The 18084-nt window shown below is 37.2% G+C and overlaps 1 protein-coding gene across 3 annotated transcripts in view; it reads left to right on the top strand.

Moving 5' to 3' along the window:
• The window catches only part of LOC309870057 (uncharacterized protein C10orf67, mitochondrial), a 153369-nt gene that overhangs the window by 76102 nt on the left and 59183 nt on the right, over positions 1-18084 (top strand). For all 3 annotated transcript variants that reach the window (XM_082742132.1, XM_082742131.1, XM_082742133.1), the window contains 2 exons: positions 14195-14254; positions 14897-15076. In XM_082742132.1, coding sequence (XP_082598258.1) covers positions 14195-14254; positions 14897-15076 — 240 coding nt within the window. The remainder of the gene's footprint in view (positions 1-14194; positions 14255-14896; positions 15077-18084) is intronic.

The raw sequence follows: 18084 nt of genomic DNA, 5'->3' as shown, positions 1-18084 counted from the left end.
GTGACCTGCTCTGGTATGACCAGGACCAGAACTTCTCTAGGCTTAACGCAGAGAGTCTTGTATCTAGAAACCCCCCAGTCAGGCAAACCAGAATGGTTGGTCCTCCTGGTAGCTAGAGACCTGAAAGTTCCTCCAAGAGCAGACATGATTCTGTGTATCAACTCCAATGTAGTAAGAGGATTCTGAGGGAAAATTCAAACTCTTTGGGAAAGAGGGCCTAAACTTTTTCCATTACACACACTGATACTGATTAGTGGGGTAAACTGGCAAATAAGCTAGGCAGTCCAACCAACTCCCAGAATAAAGGCAACAAAAAAATGTAGATGAAATAGTATAAACATCTTTATAAATAAAGCACCAAAGAATTGACAAGAGAGGGATTACCAGGTAAAATCAAATGTCAAGGGAGAAACATTAGGGAGAACTTAACATTCCAAACTGATCTTTCCCTTAGGGCATTCACCAGTCTGGGCAAACCAGAAACAGAAGTCACAGTGCTGGGCATGCTAGAATGTGTGTGTGTGTGTGTGTGTGTGTGTGTGTGTGTGTGTGTGTGTGTGTATGTGTGAAGAGGTGGTCAGTAGTGAACTTCCATACTAGGCTAAGAACCAGTGACCTTTTCTGTGGGGTGAATGTAAACCAAAAGTAACTTAGCAGGAAATAAGGAACCATGTATGAGAAACAAGAAATACTATGGATTGGTCATTGTTATATGCCTCCCACTCTCCTTTTTTGGAAGGAGAGGATCTCTAGAGGTTATTCTATGTCCCACTATGGTGTGTTGACTGTGGGGGTTGGATGGTCATCTCTTTAGTTCCTGCATCTTCAGGTCAAGATAGACTGTTCTCAAGGAGGGTTAGCTGCACCTGGACCAGATTTAGACAATGAGCTCTTGGCTTCATGCTGACACTGTAATGGAATGGGATTTTTGGAGGCTTGGGTGATTATGAGTGTGTTTTGCGTATGGGTAAAAGTGGAAAATGTATGAGCCAGAAGGCAGATAAATGTAGAAAAAGCATTTGAGAGAGTCCAATATACATTTGTGATAAAACTCTTAGTGAGAAGCTCTTGGGTGGTGCGGTTGGTTAATTGTGCCATTCTTGATCTCCGTCCAGGACTTGATATCAGGATCGTGAGTTCAGGCACCATGTTGGGCTAGGCATTGGTTGCGGACCCAACTTAAGAAAAAAAAGAAAATATCTCAGTGAGATAGGAATAGAGCTTATAATGAGTATCTATAAAACATTTTAAACTACTGTCATGTTTCATGGGAAAAGGCTGAAGGCTAACGCCAGAAATGAGAGAAGAATTTCTGCTCTTCTGAGTGTTATATACAACTAATGAATCTTTGAACGCTACATCAAAACCTAATGATGCACTACATGTTGGCTAACTGAACATAAAAAAAAAAATTATTTCTTCTCTTATCATTTCCATTCAACATTGTATTTTAGATCTCAACCAGTTTAATAATGTAAGAAAAAGAAATAAATGGTATCCAGATTAGAAAGGAAGAAGTAGAACTATTTTTACTACCGGATGACTTGATTGTCTATATAGGAAATCCTAAAGAATCTACAAAAAAGCCACTAGAATTAATAAGTGAACTTATCAAGGTCACAAGATTAAGATACAAAAACAGTGTTTGTATACAAGCAATAAACAATGAAAAATGAAAATTTTTTAAAACACCACTATAATAGCATAAAAATATGAAATGCTTATGGATAAATTTGACAAAATCTGTACAAAACCATACAAACACTCCTGAGAGAAATTAAAGACTTAAATAGAAGGAGAAACATAGCATGTTCATTATTTAGAAGATATAAACTCCCAGTTATCTCCAAAATTATTTATAGATTCAGCACAATCCCAGTCAAAATCATAGCAGGCTTGTTTTTTGAACCAGCAACCTCCTCTAAAATTTATATGGAAATTCATGGACCTTCCATAGCTGAAATAATTTTGAAAAAGAACAAAGCTGAAGGACTCACACAACCTGCTTTCAAGACTTATTCTAGAGGCATAATAGTCAAGGTACAATGATGTTGGTGTAAGGATAAACATATACATTGGTGGAATGGAATAGAGACCCCAGAAATAAACCTAGTGGAACATATATGGCAAATTGATTTCTGACAAAGGTACCAAGTCAATGGTAAGGAAAGGATGATCTTTTCAAAAAAGGGTATTGGAACTCTTGGATAGTTATAAACCAAAAATGAATCTCAACTCTCACCTCACATCTCATGTAAAATTTAACTCACATGGACCATAAACCTAAATGTAATAGCTAAAACCACAGGATTTCTAGAATAAGGTGCAGAAGGGGATTTTGTATATGGGAAAAATGTAAAATGTTGGAGCGAGAAAGCAGATAGGTTTAGGAAAAACACATGAGAAACTCCAATATATATTTATGATGAAAACTCTCAGCACACTGGGAATAGACAGAGTTAAGAGGAAGTCTTGGTACAATTTTTTAAGCACCTAAAGCAGATTGAAACATAAAACATATCAAATATATGAGATACAGCTAAAGCCGTGCTGAGAAGGAAATATTGTTCCAAATGCTTACAAGAGAGAAGAGGAAGGTCTCAAATCAATAATCGAAGTTTCTACCTCAAGAAATTAGAAACAGAAGAGCAAAATAAACCCAAATCAACCAGAAAGGAAGGGAATAATAACAATTATAGCAGAAATAAATGGAATCGAAAATAGGAAAACAACAGAGGAAATCAACAAAAATCTGTCTTTTGAAAATAAAACAATAAAATTGATAAACCTCTAGCATGACTAATAAATATGGAAAGAGATGGGTAAAACATACAAATCTCCAACTTTAAGAATAAAATAAGATACCACTATAGAACTTGTCATCTTTAAAAGAATAATGGATTCTTTGGAAAATTGGAAAGGATGAAATTGGAAAGGACGGATGCCCAACTTTTGTATCGACATAGACAGGACTGGAGGAGATTATGCTGAGTGAAATAAATCAAGCAGAGAGGGTCAATTATCATATGGTTTCACTTACTTGTGGAGCATAAGGAATAACAAAGGAGACATTGGGTGAAGGAGAAAAGTGAGTTGGGGGAAATCAGAGGGGGAAAGGAACCATGAGAGACTGTGGACTCTGAGGAACAAACTGAGGGTTTTGGAGGGGAGAGGGGAGAGGGTTGGGAGGGCCTGATGGTGGGTATTATGAAGGAGGGCACGTATTGCATGGACCCCTGGGTGTAGTGCATAAACAATCTTGGAACACTGAAAAAATAAAAGAAAAAGAAAAAAGAATAATTGGGAAAACTACAAACAACTTTATGCTCATGAATTTCACAACTCAAAAAAAAAAAAAATGGAGCAATTCCTCAAAAACCAGTAACTACCAAAATTCAATCAAGATGAAATAGATCATCTTAAAAGTCATAAAACCATAAAAAATGAATTTGTAATTTATAAGCTCCTGAAAAATGAATTTGCAGAATGTCTGGATAGTTTCACTAGAGAATCTTATCAGACATTAAAGAAATAACACCAGTTTTACACAATACATTTCAGAAAGTTAGAAGAGGCACAATCACTTTCCAGTGCATTATATGAGGCTAGTATTACCATGATACCAAAACCGTACAAAGACAGAAGGCAAAAAAGAAAACTAGAGCAATATCCTGCATGAATTTAGGTGCAAAAATGCTCAAAAAATATTAACAAATTGAGACCTGCTATGTATAAAAATTATATATTATGACCAACTGGGATTTATTCATGATATGAAAGTCTAGTTCAACTTTTGAAAATAAATCAATAAAATTCATAAGAACAGGCTAATAAAGACAAGCACAGAATCATATCAATTAATGGAGAAAAACCATTTGAAAAAAATCCAACACCCATTCATGAAAAAAAAACTCAGCAATCTAGGAAAGGAAAGGAACTTCCTCAAATTGATGGAAAGCATGTGCCAAAAAAATTCTTTATCCTACATCAGATTCGAAAGACTGAATATTTTCCTTCTAAAAATCAACTTTCTGTGTGTGAGGGATGAACATATGAAAACAAAACTTAAAAGTACAGTGTGATTTGTGCTTGCTCCAAAGGAAACATAAATAGATATAAAGTTTACCAAACATGTTTAGGTTCTTTATGTTGGTAATTACAAAATGCTAATGAAAGAAATCAAAGACTCAAATAAATGACATACTGTGTTCATGGATTGGACAACCCAACGTAGTATAGATGTCAGTTCTCCCCCAAACTGAGTTCTAGTTTAATGCCTTCTATCAAAATCCCAGCTAAGTGTTTTTGCTGACATAAACAGTTTTATTCTAAAGATAAAGCCCTAGAATACCTAAAACGATCTTGAAAAAGAAGAATAAATTACAAGGATTTACTTTATCTGATATTAAGTTTTCTTATATAGCTATAGTAATCAAAGAACTATGCTATTTGTAGAGGTCTAGACCCATGAATGGAGCAGAACAGTGAACCCAGAAGTAGATCCACACAAATATGTTCAACTGATTTTTTTTCACATAAATGTAGAAGCAATCTACTGGTGGAGGGATAGCCTTTTTCAACATTTGATGGATGAGTAATTGGACATCTGTAGCCTCCAAAAATGGACCTCATGTAAACATTGTATCTATCACAAAGAATAACTCAAAATGGATCATAGACTTAAATGAAAAATATAAAACCATAAACATTGGGGGGGGCAAAACGAAGAGAAAATCTTTGGGATCTAAAGTTAAGCAAAGAGTTCTTAGTCTTGATACCAAAAGCACAACTCATAGAAGGAAAGATTGATAGCTTGGACTCTGTCCTATATTAATATACACAGGCTGCTATGACAAAATAATATAGATCATGTGGCTTAAGCAACAAGCATTTATTTCTCTCAGTTCTGGAGGCTGGGAAGTTCAAGATCAAGAGCCAGCAGATTTAAACTGTTTAGTGAGAGCCTGCTTCCTGGATTACGGACAGACATTTTCTCCCAGTGTACTCGCTTGACCTTTCTTCAGTGGTACATGTAAAGTGTTCAGTAGGTGGGGAAGGAGGAGGTGACCGAGAGAGCAAGAGTTAGAGCCGTCTAGCTCTCTGTCTCCCTCTTCTTATAAGGGGATCAATCCCACCATGAGGGTGTAATACTCTTATGATCTAATCTAAATTTAATTACTTCCCCCAGGCTCCACTTTCTAATACCGTCACATTGAGGATTCCTCATATGAATTTTGCAGGGACACAAAGATTCAGTCCATAAGACACCTCATCAAAATTAAAAGCTTTTCTCCATGAAAGCACCATGAAGCAGGTGAAAGACACGCTACAGACTTAGAGGAAAGATTTGCAAACCACATATCTCACAAAAGACTAACCACCAAGGTAAATAACGACCTCTCAAAACTCAACAATAGAAAAAAAAATTAGAAAAAGAGAAAAGAAATTAAAAAATTAAAAAAAGAGAAAAGGACATGACCAGACATTTTATTGAAGAGGCACATAAGAAAATGTTCAATATTATGAATCATAGGGGAAATACAAAATATAACCACTCTGACATATCACTATAGACCTATCAGACAGTTTTTAAAATTTTTTAAAAGTGGTGACAACACTAAAACCTGGCAAGAGGGAGAGAAACTGGATAACTAGGAAAGCAGTTTGATGGTTTCTTTAAAAACTAACCATGCAATTACAATATAACCCAGCAATTGCACTCTTAGACATTTCTTCAGAGAAATCAAAACACAAACCAAAAAAACTGCACCCAAATGTTCAAAATAGTTTTATTCACAATAGTCAAAACCAGAAAGCAACCTATGTATCCTTAAACGTGTGGAGGGTTAAACTGTGGGGTACCCATACTCAGAATACTGTTGAGCAACAAAAAGGAATGAACTAATGGTACAGCACCTACTTGGGACAAATCTCAGAGGCATTATGCAGAATGAAAAAAGTGATTCCAAAAGGCTATACATCATTTGATTCATTTCTAGAACACTCTTTTAAAAATTCCAGTATATTTAACATAGAGTGTTACAGGTGTACAATACAGTTATATAACACTTTTGAGAGGATAACATTTTAGAAATGGAGAACAAATTAGTGGTGTCCAGGGTTGGGGATGAGGGGCACAGTAAGGGAGGTGGGGTGTTACAAAAGGGCAGCAGATCAGGGCAAAGATGCTATATGTTCACTGTGGTGGTGGACAGACAATCCTACACAACTGCTATGACTGACACATACAAATGCATACTAGGGAAATCTCAGTAAGATTGATGGGTTGTATCAATGTCCATATCCTGGTCATGATAGTGCACTACAGTTTTGTAAGATGTTAACATTAGGGAAAGAAGGTAAAGAGTATTATACACTCTTGCTGCATTCTCGTGTTCATTGCATGAGAATCTAAGTATTTCAAAGTAAAATTCCATTTTAAAATTGAGGGTTTTTTTTAAAGATTATTATTTATTTATTTGACAGAGAGAAATCACAAGTAGATGGAGAGGCAGGCAGAGAGAGAAAGAGAGGGAAGCAGGCTCCCTGCTGAGCAGAGAGCCCGATGCGGTACTCGATCCCAGGACCCTGAGATCATGACCTGAGCCAAAGGCAGCAGCTTAACCCACTGAGCCACCCAGGCGCCAAAAAAAATTGAGGTTTTTTAAAAAAAATTATTATTACTAGTGAGAAAGCGCAGAGAAACTAGGTAACTAGAGAGGTTCTTCAAAACTAAACATACATTACAGAAATTGTGTCTTGGATGCCAGTCTTTTGCCAGATATATGTTTTAAAATATTTTCTCCCAGTTATGGTTTTTCTGTCCATTTGCTTAACAGTATGTTTTGGTGGGAAAATATTTTTTTTTCTTAAAGTCTAATTTATCAGTGATTTTCCTTTATGGATATTGCTTTATGTATGTTTAGAAACCTTGCCAACCCTGAAGTCAAGAAGATATTCTTGTATGTTTTCTTCTTAAAAAAAAAAACAAACCCAAGACACCTCATCTTTAGATGTATGATCTATGTATATTTTTAAAGATGTATTTATTTATTTGAGACAGAGAAAAAGAGAGAGAGCAAGTGTGGGGAGGGGCAGAGAGAAAGGGAAAGAGACTTCTCAAGCCGACTCCCACTGAGCATGGAGCCAGAAGCAGGGCTCCATCCCTGGACCCTGAGATCATGACCTGAGCCTAAATCAAGAGCCAGCACCTTAACCAACTGAGCCACCCAGGCACCCCAGGTGTATGAACTATATTAAATCAATTTTTGTGGAAGGTGTGGCATAAGGGTCAAATTTCATACTTTTTCCCAGTTAGATATCCACTTGTTCCAGCAATATTTATTGAAAACTTTTTTCCTCCATTGGATTGATTGCTCTGGAAACTTTGTTAAAAATTAGCCAGATATATTCTGGGGCTCTCTATTCTGTTGTAATGATTTGTTGATCCTTAAGCTAGTACTACACTGTTACACTATGTTAATTTCTGTGGCTTTATAATAGGTCTTGAAAACAAGTAACAGTAAGTCCTCTGCCTTTGTTCTTTTTCAGTCATTTCAAAAATTCTAAATTCCCTGTATTTTCGTACCCATTTTAGAAAAAACTTGTCCACTTAAAAAAAAAATAAGTGTGTCTTATGATTAGGATTCTGGTATATATTTACAGATAAATTCAAGGAGAATTACAAGCAGAAGGGATGTGGGGTTTAATTCTAGGACCCCAAGATCAAGACATATGAACATCTACTAGACTGAATTATCCTACCCACGAGCATAGTACACATCTCTATTGAGGTTTTTCTTTGTTTTTGTTACCAGTATGTTGTCCTCTTCCATGTAGATGTTTTTGCACATCTTTTGTTAAATTTATTCCCAAGTATTTAATCATTTTTTAAAATATATTATTTATTTATTCATTTGACAGATAGAGATCACAAGTAGGCAGAGAGGCAGGCAGAAAGAGAGGAGGAAGCAGGCTCCCCTCTGAGCAGACAGCCCAACACGGGACTCAATCCCAGGACGCCAGGATCATGACCCAAACCAAAGGCAGAGACCCCAACCCACTGAGCCACCCAGGGACCCGTATTTTATCATTTTTGATGCTATTTGAAATAGAGCTGTTTTTAGGTTTTATTTCCAATTGTTTGGTACTGGTATATAAAAATACAATCGATTTTATAATTTTTTAAAATTAGCCAATTAGGGATGCCGGGTGGCTCAGTCAGTTAAGCATCTGGCTCTAGATCTCAGCTAAGGTCTTGATCTCAGGGTTATGAGTTCAAGCCCTGTGCTGGGCTCCATGTTGGGCATGGAGCCTACTTAAGAAAAAAATCAGGTAATTAACTTGGATTCAAACTGCAAGCTCTGTCTCACATGCAATAACTTTGTATTCTCCAACCTTGTTAGATTCACTTAATAGTTTCAATAATAATTTCATAAATTTCTTCAAATGTAAAGAATCTGTAGATTATTGATATGTAAACAATCAGGTCTTCTGTAAATAGAGACAGTTTTACTTTGTTTCTGATCTTTGTACCTCATTTCTTTTTAGTGCTTTTTTTTTTTTCAGGATTTTATTTATCTGAGAGAGAGAAAGAGCATGAGTTGTGGGGAGGGGCAGAGAAAGAGGGACAAGCAGAAGGGATGTGGGGTTTAATTCTAGGACCCTGAGATCATGACCCGAGCCAAAGGCAGACGCTTAACTGATCTAGCCACCCAGACTCCCTCTTTAATGTTTTATAACTATGTTTAGGACTTGCAATATAGTGTTATGTAACAGTGGTGAGAAGAAGCGTTCTTGCCTCTTTCCTAGACTTAGAGGGGGCAAACTTTAGTATGTCATCATTAAGTATGATTTGGCTCTAAGTTTCTCATGGCAGTCATCTGTCAGGTTGAGGAAGTTTCCTTTTATTCCTAGTTTTCTGAGAGCGTCTTTCATGAACGGCTGTTGAATTTTGTCAAATGCTTTTTTTCCGCAGCTATTGAAATGACAATATTTTTTCCTCTTTATCCTGTAATCTGGTGAAATACTTTGGTTTGTGAATGTTGAAGCAGTTTTGCATTCTTGAGATAAAACCCTCTTTGTTATGACCTTTCCTACATTTTATACAGTGCTGCATTCAATTTATTAGTAGTATGTTGAGGACTTTTGAATCTATGTTCATAAGGGACATTGATCCCTAAATGTTCTTTCTTTGGGTATATGTCTGTTTTTTGGGTTTTGGTGTTATGCTGGCTTCATAAAATGACTTGAGAAATATGTCTTCTCCATCTTCTGAAAACAATTTTGGTGGTGTTAGTAAAAAGATTTCTGTTACTTCTTTCGTAAATGTTTGAAGACTTCACCATTGAAACTCTCTGAGCCTAGAGTTTTCTTTATGCAAAAGTTTTTTTTTAAGATTTTATTTATTTATTTGACAAACAGAGATCACAAGTAGGCAGAGAGGCAGGCGGGGGTGGGGTGGGGGAGGAAGCAGGCTCCCTGCTGAGCAGAGAGCCTGATGCAGGACTTGATCCCAGGACCCTGAGACCATGACCTGAGCTGAAGGCAGAGGCTCTAATCCACTGAGTCACCCAGGTGCCCTTATGCACAAGTTTTTGATAGTGGATTTATTTTCTTTAATAGCTATAGAGCTATTCACATTTTCTATGTCATTTTGTTTTGTTGTATTATTCAATCTATCCATTTAATCATGTATTTGTTGGTATGAGGTTATAACATTCTCATATTATCCCTCTAGTATCTATAGGATCTGAAATAATGAATCCTCTTTTATTCCTGATATTAGTAAATTATGTTCTTGATCAGTCTAGTTGGGATTTTTGTTTTGTTTTGTTTTGTTTTAAAGATTTTATTTATTTATTTGACAGACAGAGATCACAAGTAGGCAGAGAGGCAGGCACAGAGAGAGGAGGAAGCAGGCTCCCTACTGAGCAGAGAGCCCGATGCAGGGCTCGATCCCAGGACCCCAGGATCATGACCTGAGCCGAAGGCAGAGGCTTAACCCACTGAGCCACCCAGGTGCCCCTCTAGTTGGGGTTTTGCTGATTTTTTCAAGAAATCGTTTTGGCTCTATTTTCTCTATTTTTTTCTTTTTTATTTCATTGATATCTGCCCTGATTTTTGTCCTTTTCTCCCCTCTATTTACTTTTGTTTACTTTGTGCTCTCTCTCTCTCTCTCTCTCTCTCTCTCTTTTTAACCTTCTTAGGGTGGAACTTGAGGTCATTTATCTCAGGCCTTTCATTATTTTTAATTGAGCATTTAAAACTATTAATCTCCCTCTGAGCAGCATTCTACACATTTTGGTATCCTGGTATTTCATTCAGTTTGGTATATTTTCTGATTTCCCTTGTGATTTAGAAATGTGTTGTTTAATTTATAAATATTAGTGATTTTCCTAGATGTATTTTTGTTATTGATTTGTAGTTTACTTTCATTGTGATCAGAGAACATCCTCTGTAGGATTTGAATTTTTATAAATTTTTTAGCAGTTATTGTATGACTAAACAGCATATAGTCCATCATGGGACCATACTATGTCTACTTGAAAATAATTTATAATCTGAAGTTCATGCAGTTGTTATTAATTAGATTAAGGTGGTAATAGTATTTTTTAGGTCATCTATGTCTTTGACTTTTTTTATTTCTTTCAATCCCTGACAGAGGGGTATTATTTGTCTCTCTATATAATTTTGCCAATTTTTACTTTATGTGTTTTATCTTTTTTTTAAAAGATTTTATTTATTTATTTGACAGAGATCACAAGTAGGCAGAAAGGCAGGCAGAGAGGTGGTGGGGGGGTGAGGAAGCAGGCTCCTTGCTGAGCAGAGAGCCTAATGTGGGGCTCGATCCCAGGGCCCTGAGATCATGACCTGAGCCAAAGGCAGAGCCTTTAACCCACTGAGCCATCCAGGCGCCCCCACACCCATGTGTTTTAAAGCTCAGTTAATAGATGCATTTGCATTTATAAGTATTATGTCTTCCCATGAATTGACCCTTTAATCATTATAAAATGTCCCTCTTTATCTCTAGTAATTCTGATCCCGAAATGTGCTATACATGTTATGTATAAATGTAGCACCTCCAGTCTTCTTATGTTTGCATTGCATTTTTTCTAATACATGCATTTTCAACCTCTCTGTATATTTATACTTAAAGTGCTTATGTTATAGACAGTGAATAATTGGGTCTTGCTGTTTTATACATTCTTCCTATTTCTGCATTTTATCTAGTCTGTTCACTTTATCAACACTCAGTGTTATTATCGATAGGGTTAGATTTAGGTCTGCCATTTTTTAATTTGTTTTCTATATGTCCCCTCTGGGTTTTTCATTGTTCTTTCCTCTATTCTCTCTCTCTTTCTCTCTCTCTCCCCCCCCCCTTTTTTTTTGGCTGTCCTTTTACTGTATTTTAGAATTCCAATATATTTTATTATCTTTTAAAAAAGATTTTATTTATTTATTTGAGAGAGAGTGAGAGAGAGAGAAGGAGCAGGGGGAGGAGTGGAAGAAGAGGGAGAAGCAGACTCCCACTGAGCAGGGAGCCTGATCTGGGGCTTGATCCCAGGACTCTGGGATCATGACCTGAGCCTAAGGCAGATGCTCACTGAATAAGCCACCCAGGTGCCCCCAATTTATTTATTATTATTTTGGCTTCTTGTCTATATTTTCGTGGTTGCTCTAGCAATTATATTTTGTATCCTTAACTTTTTGTAGTTAATTTTGGCAGTTTCACTTGATATATAGAAACATTAAAATATGTTTGTTTATATAGATTTATTTCTTCATTTTTCAAATTAAAGTTGTTTTATTTACATCAATATTACATGTTTTGCTTTAAGCATTTATATGTATTTGAAAGAAATTAAGACAATATAGTCTTACATCTTGACCATTTCTGATGCTCTACATTTCTTCCTAAAGTTGGGAAGTTCTCCCTGAAATCATTTTTCTTCGGTCTGAGTAGCTTCCGTTAATGTTTCTTGTAGGTCAGAACTGCTAGGGATGCAACCCTTCTGTTTTTCCTTTATCTGAGAGTAGCTTTCAGATACTTCAATCTTGAAAATTATTATTCTGTCGGTACAGAATTCCGAGTTAACAGTGTTTGTTTTTCTTTTATTCTTACAGCACTTTTCAGAGACCTCATTCCACTATTTTTGAGCTACCATCTCAGCATCAATCTGTGTTAATAGTCTTTTTGCACAAGAATAGATCAGCAACATAAAATTGTATTTTGAGTATTTTGGGATTTTACAGGCATTATGAACATTGTGTGTTATTTCTTAAAAATCAGCCAATTAAGGATGATTAAGGTGGCTCAGTTGGTTAAGCATCTGGCTCTGGATCTCAGGTCATGAGTTCAAGCCCTGCATTGGGCTCTATGTTGGACATGGAGCCGACTTAAAAAAAAAAAAAAAATCAGGTAATTAATTTGGATTCAGACTGCAAGCCCTGCCTCCCATGCAGTGGATGGCAGCTCAAATCTTAATTCAATCTTTGAGCTTTATTTTCATAGCCAAGCATGATTTAGCCATCTGCCAGAGATTTGGGCAAAATTTGCACACAAAGCTGGGGGCTCTGCAGTCTGGCTTTCCTTGGGACTTCCTTGCCTTGGGACTTTCACTGGCGATGATTGCCCTGAACTGTGTCTTCAGCAACCCTGAAAGGCTGCAGGTTTTCCATCATAGTTTTAGACAGGCTTGGCACTGCTATTAAGTTAAAAGCCATTGTCTTCAGTGAATTTTGTTTTACATAGATTTTTTCTGGAGTTTGTGGTTGTTATCTGTGGGAAGGTTGGTTTCATAGGAGCTACTCAACCATGACCAGAAACATGACTCCCCTCAAATTATGACTTCATACAATAAATATTATGTCACACACATACCCCCCAGCACTTAAAATTATTCATTGGTGTTCCATTGCATTTAAAGTAAAATAGAAGCTTTGCACTTCTTCTTGATGTTAACAGACCCATCAGTTACTATCTCCCCAGTCCTCAAAATTCCATGAGGTGAGGCAGACCTGCTTTCTATTGAATTCTGCTCTATCTGTAGATGAGGCATATTTTTGAAAATAGTTATTCCAGTGAGATTAATGATTAGAGGTGTATCTCATCATTGTTTAATTGCATAAGATTAGCCAGAATTAGAATCCCTGGCATTAGTCATAGATTCATGTGATAAAAAAGCTTGATAATATTGAAGCATGCATTAATAATATATTTTTTGCTTCTTGCAACAAGATGGATGGACCTTAAGGAAATGATACAAAGTGAAGTGAGTCAGAGGAAGACAAATACCATATAATCTCACTTACATGTGGAATGTAAAAAAATGAAAACATGAACATATAGAGAATGAATTGGTGGTTTCCAAAGGTAGGATAGGAAGTGGATGAAATGGGTGAAGCTGGTCAAAAGGTACAAATTTCCAGCTATAAAATAGATAAGTCACAGGAATGTAATGTACAACATGATGACCATAGTTAATAATACCTTATTATACATTTGAAAGTTGCTAAGAGAGTAAATCTCCAAAGTTTCTATCATAAGAAAAAATTATAACTGTGTGGTAATGGATATTAGCTAGATTCATTGTGGCCATGATTTTGTAGTATATATAAATTTTGAATTATTATGTTATAGACCTGAAACTAATATAATATTCTCTATTGGTTATATCTCAATTATATATATATATATATATATATATATATATATATATATATATATATATGATAAAAAGCCTTTTATGCCTGGACACTAGAACTGATTCTTTAAATCAAAATTTCATCATTACATTATTGAATTCTGGATATTGAATTATCTGAAATTATTCTAAAACTTTTATAAGACCGGGTATTTATAGCTATCATAATACATGGAACAAATTATTACCATGAAAGCAAACAATCTATGTTTCTCTATAATCTCTATTATGCTTAAAGCAATGAACAAATGCTAATGACTTTGAACATTTACAGTTTTCTTTTTGTTCACTTCTTTTAAGTGCCTTTTCTGGGTACAAATTACTTTTCTAATTCATATGCACCATTATAACTTACGTTCTCATAATAGTGTTAGCAGTTAAGTGGTTTACCATTCTATTCTTTCATTGCTCGAGGAAGTTTTATAGAAAATTCTTTTTAATTAATCTTTGCAAATGATAACAAATGATATGCACCTTCAATTTCATAGATTAATAAACAGAAGGAGGACATGGAAGCGAGGAAGCAGTTGGGCAGTATAGGCAGCAAGGTTTGCATTTAAATTTAAATTCTTTTATCTTCTTTTATTCTGTGTGAGCCTTATTTTGACATCTGGGTTGAAGAAGGCATACATACCCTACTGAGAATTTTCACTTTCCAAGATCTGAGTTTGAAGGAGAACATGCTTTAAAGTGTGGATGGGAGCCCAGCAGCCTGATGGCTGAGCACAATGAGAGGGGTATAAACCAACAAGAACGCACACCTGGCTGAAGGAATGGGAAATGTGTCCTGGTACACGGAGCCATAGGTTCATGCCCTATCTCTTCAGATTCCTGTCCCTTTACTCCCACCTTCGATTCTCCTAGCTTTATACAAATAAGATACAGACCTCAAGCTGTCCCATTACCCTACTCCTCAACACTCCTACCTTTCCAGGTGCTTCCAGAAAACACTGATCTGTTGGTACGTTTTTCTTGGTGCAGTGGCATCAGCGGGAGGACAGGAAAAACAGACCCAGCCTGCACACTGTATCAGGCCAAAAGGGAGTGTGGGACTGGGAAAAGGACCAGACCCATGCTCTTTGGGACTGAAAATTTCACCCTGCAATGCCAGTTCATGGGAGGAAAAGAAAGGGACACAAATCTGAAGAACGAAGTGAGAATCACCAAGCCATTTCTTTTTTGTGTGCCAGAGCCTGAAATTACTCAAGGGGAAAGAGACTTCCCTGTCTCCGTGGCCCTCACAGCCCAGGATTCCATCCAGAGCCAGAGCCGGTTCAAGACCACACTCACCCTCCATCAGTACATCAGTGACTATGAAGACCAAGAAAGTTAAGACTCCAAAGAAATCTGCAAAGGAAGAGCAGCCTTCGGTAAGAATGGCTTCTGTGACCACACCTGCGTCCACACAGGGGCCACTCACTGTCCTCTTAGCACTGTTGCAAGCTCACGTCCCCCATGAGCAAGGCTGATGGTCTCCTGCACTGGATGCCCCCTACTACTCTGGGCGGGGGGGGTGTGGCTGCTCTTTCTACATCAGTGTGTTCTCATTGGACCCCTTGACTGCCCAAGAGGATGCCACCATTATCCTCAACTTGGTCCTTTATTTAGCTTAGTTGCTAAGGCTCAGTGGGTCTCTATTAGCAAGCTAGAAAAGCCACATTCCAAGCACAGTCTTGGGCATATAATTTCTAACTCTGTCCTTGCCCAATACCTATCTGAAGCTTACTAAAAATGCCCTGAAGTCCATGCAGCTGTATAGTCCTTTTGCTCCTAGTATTCTAAGTTGACAGACAAATGGATTAACTCACACCAACAGAGACAGGTGTGCATGAAGGATGTGCTGTTACTCATCTAATCCACCATCCCCCCAACCAAATAAGCAGAATTGACTTTACCGGACCCAAGGCTGTACTACTGGTTTGTATAAAAGAGCATGTTAAGAAATAGTTCTGTGTTGTTCAACTCAGTGTCGGCTTAGTGTGTGGACACAGCTGAAATGAGATGTTTAGCATGCAGTTCTTGGGAAGTTTGTGTTTATTTGTTTTTTGTGTGTGCTTATGGAGTTTGTTTTTTTGTTTTTTGCTCACAAAAAACAAACAAGCAAACAAACACCCCAGCCCCATGCCCGAGTACGCGATGTTGGCGGCTGACCCGAGAGGATAGATCAGCCAGATTAGGTAAGGGCTCTAGTCTAAGCCTTGGATTTAGGAAGCATGCGGCCGAGGCTGTGTCCTGTTCCAGAAGGCTCCATTGACTGCCATGAAATCAAGTCCTTTGGTGGTAGGGGGTGGACAGAGTCTGTGGTCTGAGGCTCTGAGAAGACGGCAGGAGGACTGCTGAGCAGGGTCTGTAGGAACCTCTAACCCCAGGACCGCAGCAGCAGGAGGAGCTGCCCTGGTCCCTGCAGCAAGTCCAAGGCCCTAACTAAATAAACCCTCCGGTTGCAGATAAGAAACAACAGGGTCCTCAATTTCCAGTTGAGATAGAGCTTCCAAGTTCACAGGCATGAGGGGTGGAAATAACCACTTGTTCTCCCCCACAGAAGATGCATGGGGAAGGAGAGATGTGGGCAGACAGGATCGCCCACGAGCCTCAGTTCAGTGGGATGTCAGGGCCATATCTCTCCTTCTAACTGTACTGATTGTTATTTTGATGTTGCCAAAGCCTAACAGTGTGTCTTGTTGGCTGAAGAGACTCATAAGTTAATGTGTAACCATAAGTAAAAATTAGACCAGGGGTTGGGGGGAGGTGACATCAGCTGGTGTTTACATATTTATATGAATTGACTCGATTTTAAAGTGAAATACCTTTTTCTAGTTCACTACTATTACTATCATATAAACTTTTGTAGTTCACAATTTGATGGTAAGAATCCCCTGTTTCACCTTTCCATGTGGTACAGTCCTCACTGCAGACTAACCTGATCTAATATGCACACTGACTTTAATTTTCCTCTTTTTCTCTTTTACATCTTTCATTATAGTGAGGTAACTGGACTTCTTAAAAACTGTCTTTAAAGGGCTTTGTAACATTATCGCATGTAAATGACCAAACACAGAGCTTGCCGAAGGAACTTTTTACATCAGTCATTTATCTTATCTAATTAATCATACTTATTTTTTGAAATCTGTGTCATTCGGTGGGAACGGCACACATGCTTCACACAGTGGGGTACACAGTGATAAACTGAGTGTTTAGCCAGTCTGAAAAGCATGATAGGAACATCGCTGTTTGATTTCTATTTATGAAAGATTTCACAACATGAAATTTGTATTTGTACAGCATTCTGTGTAAAGTTTATTTTTTGATATCTGGGAAACATTTCAAATACTAAGGTTTCACATAACAAGGTTAGATTGGATTCCCAGGGCTTTTGCCCCTCCCCCTCCTTGGATAATTAGTTAATTAAGGTTGCACCCAGTAACTCTGGGTTTCCACGGGGTAACCAGGTCTATGCTGACAGAACATATGGTATATGCTTAGATCTGCAGAAAGCATCAGGACCCTCTGTGTGGGAAGTGGGACATAGACAAGCCAATCATGTTCCTATTCTTAAAGTTCAACTAATACAAAGCAATTGGTACAGCATAGGACTTTAGTGAAAACTCTAGAATATGATTCTTCTTTTTAACATTTAAAAATTGTCAGGTGAAATATTTTTTTGCAATGGTTTTGCAAGTATCTTATTCATCTTGCAAGCTAGTAACTTAATAAAAAAATGTTAGTATAGGATAGAGAATGATCGTTCTAGATCTCTTGTATTACAGGCTAGGTAGGTGAGGAAAAAAATCTTTCTTTTTTGAAATTGACCATTGTTCTCCTATGCAACTCTCTTACTTGATTAAATTGCATACGAAGTTTAAAATGAACATCATCAGGGAAGAAAATAATAAAATCTGTTTATTGTTTCATTATTTCATGCTTTTTAACTCTGGCCTTGCTTGGTAGAGCAGGCAGTTAGGAGTTCTGCAGAGCAGTATGGGAAAGCCAGCATTTGGCTTGTTCTGGATCTGGCCACACTGGGTGGCTGTTTAATACAGAGAAAAGATCTCCTGCGCATGTGCCTGGTCTTGGAGGTTGCCAAAGGATACTCACTGTGTTTTGGGAGATTTTGTTGACACAGAAGAATTTTCCTTACTGTACTAGATCTTTCTTTTATCAAATAACTTTAAAAGGTAGAGATTATTAAAACCATATACTCTACTTATTCATTTCAAAATCAAATTCTTCATTTACCACTAAAAAGAATTCATCTTTAGATTCTGTTCTCAGAGACCAAAATTGGCAAGCTGACTGATATTATATTTAGAAGTCAACTGAAAGTGGCTTTTGCTTTCTACAGTAGCTTCTTCTGAGTAGTTCAATGATAAGTACTTTC

Source organism: Mustela nivalis (assembly GCF_964662115.1).
Source record: "Mustela nivalis genome assembly, chromosome: 7".
Lineage (NCBI taxonomy): Eukaryota > Metazoa > Chordata > Mammalia > Carnivora > Mustelidae > Mustela > Mustela nivalis.
The sequence above is the reverse complement of the archived record's forward strand: the minus strand, read 5'-3'. Positions and strand labels throughout refer to the sequence as shown.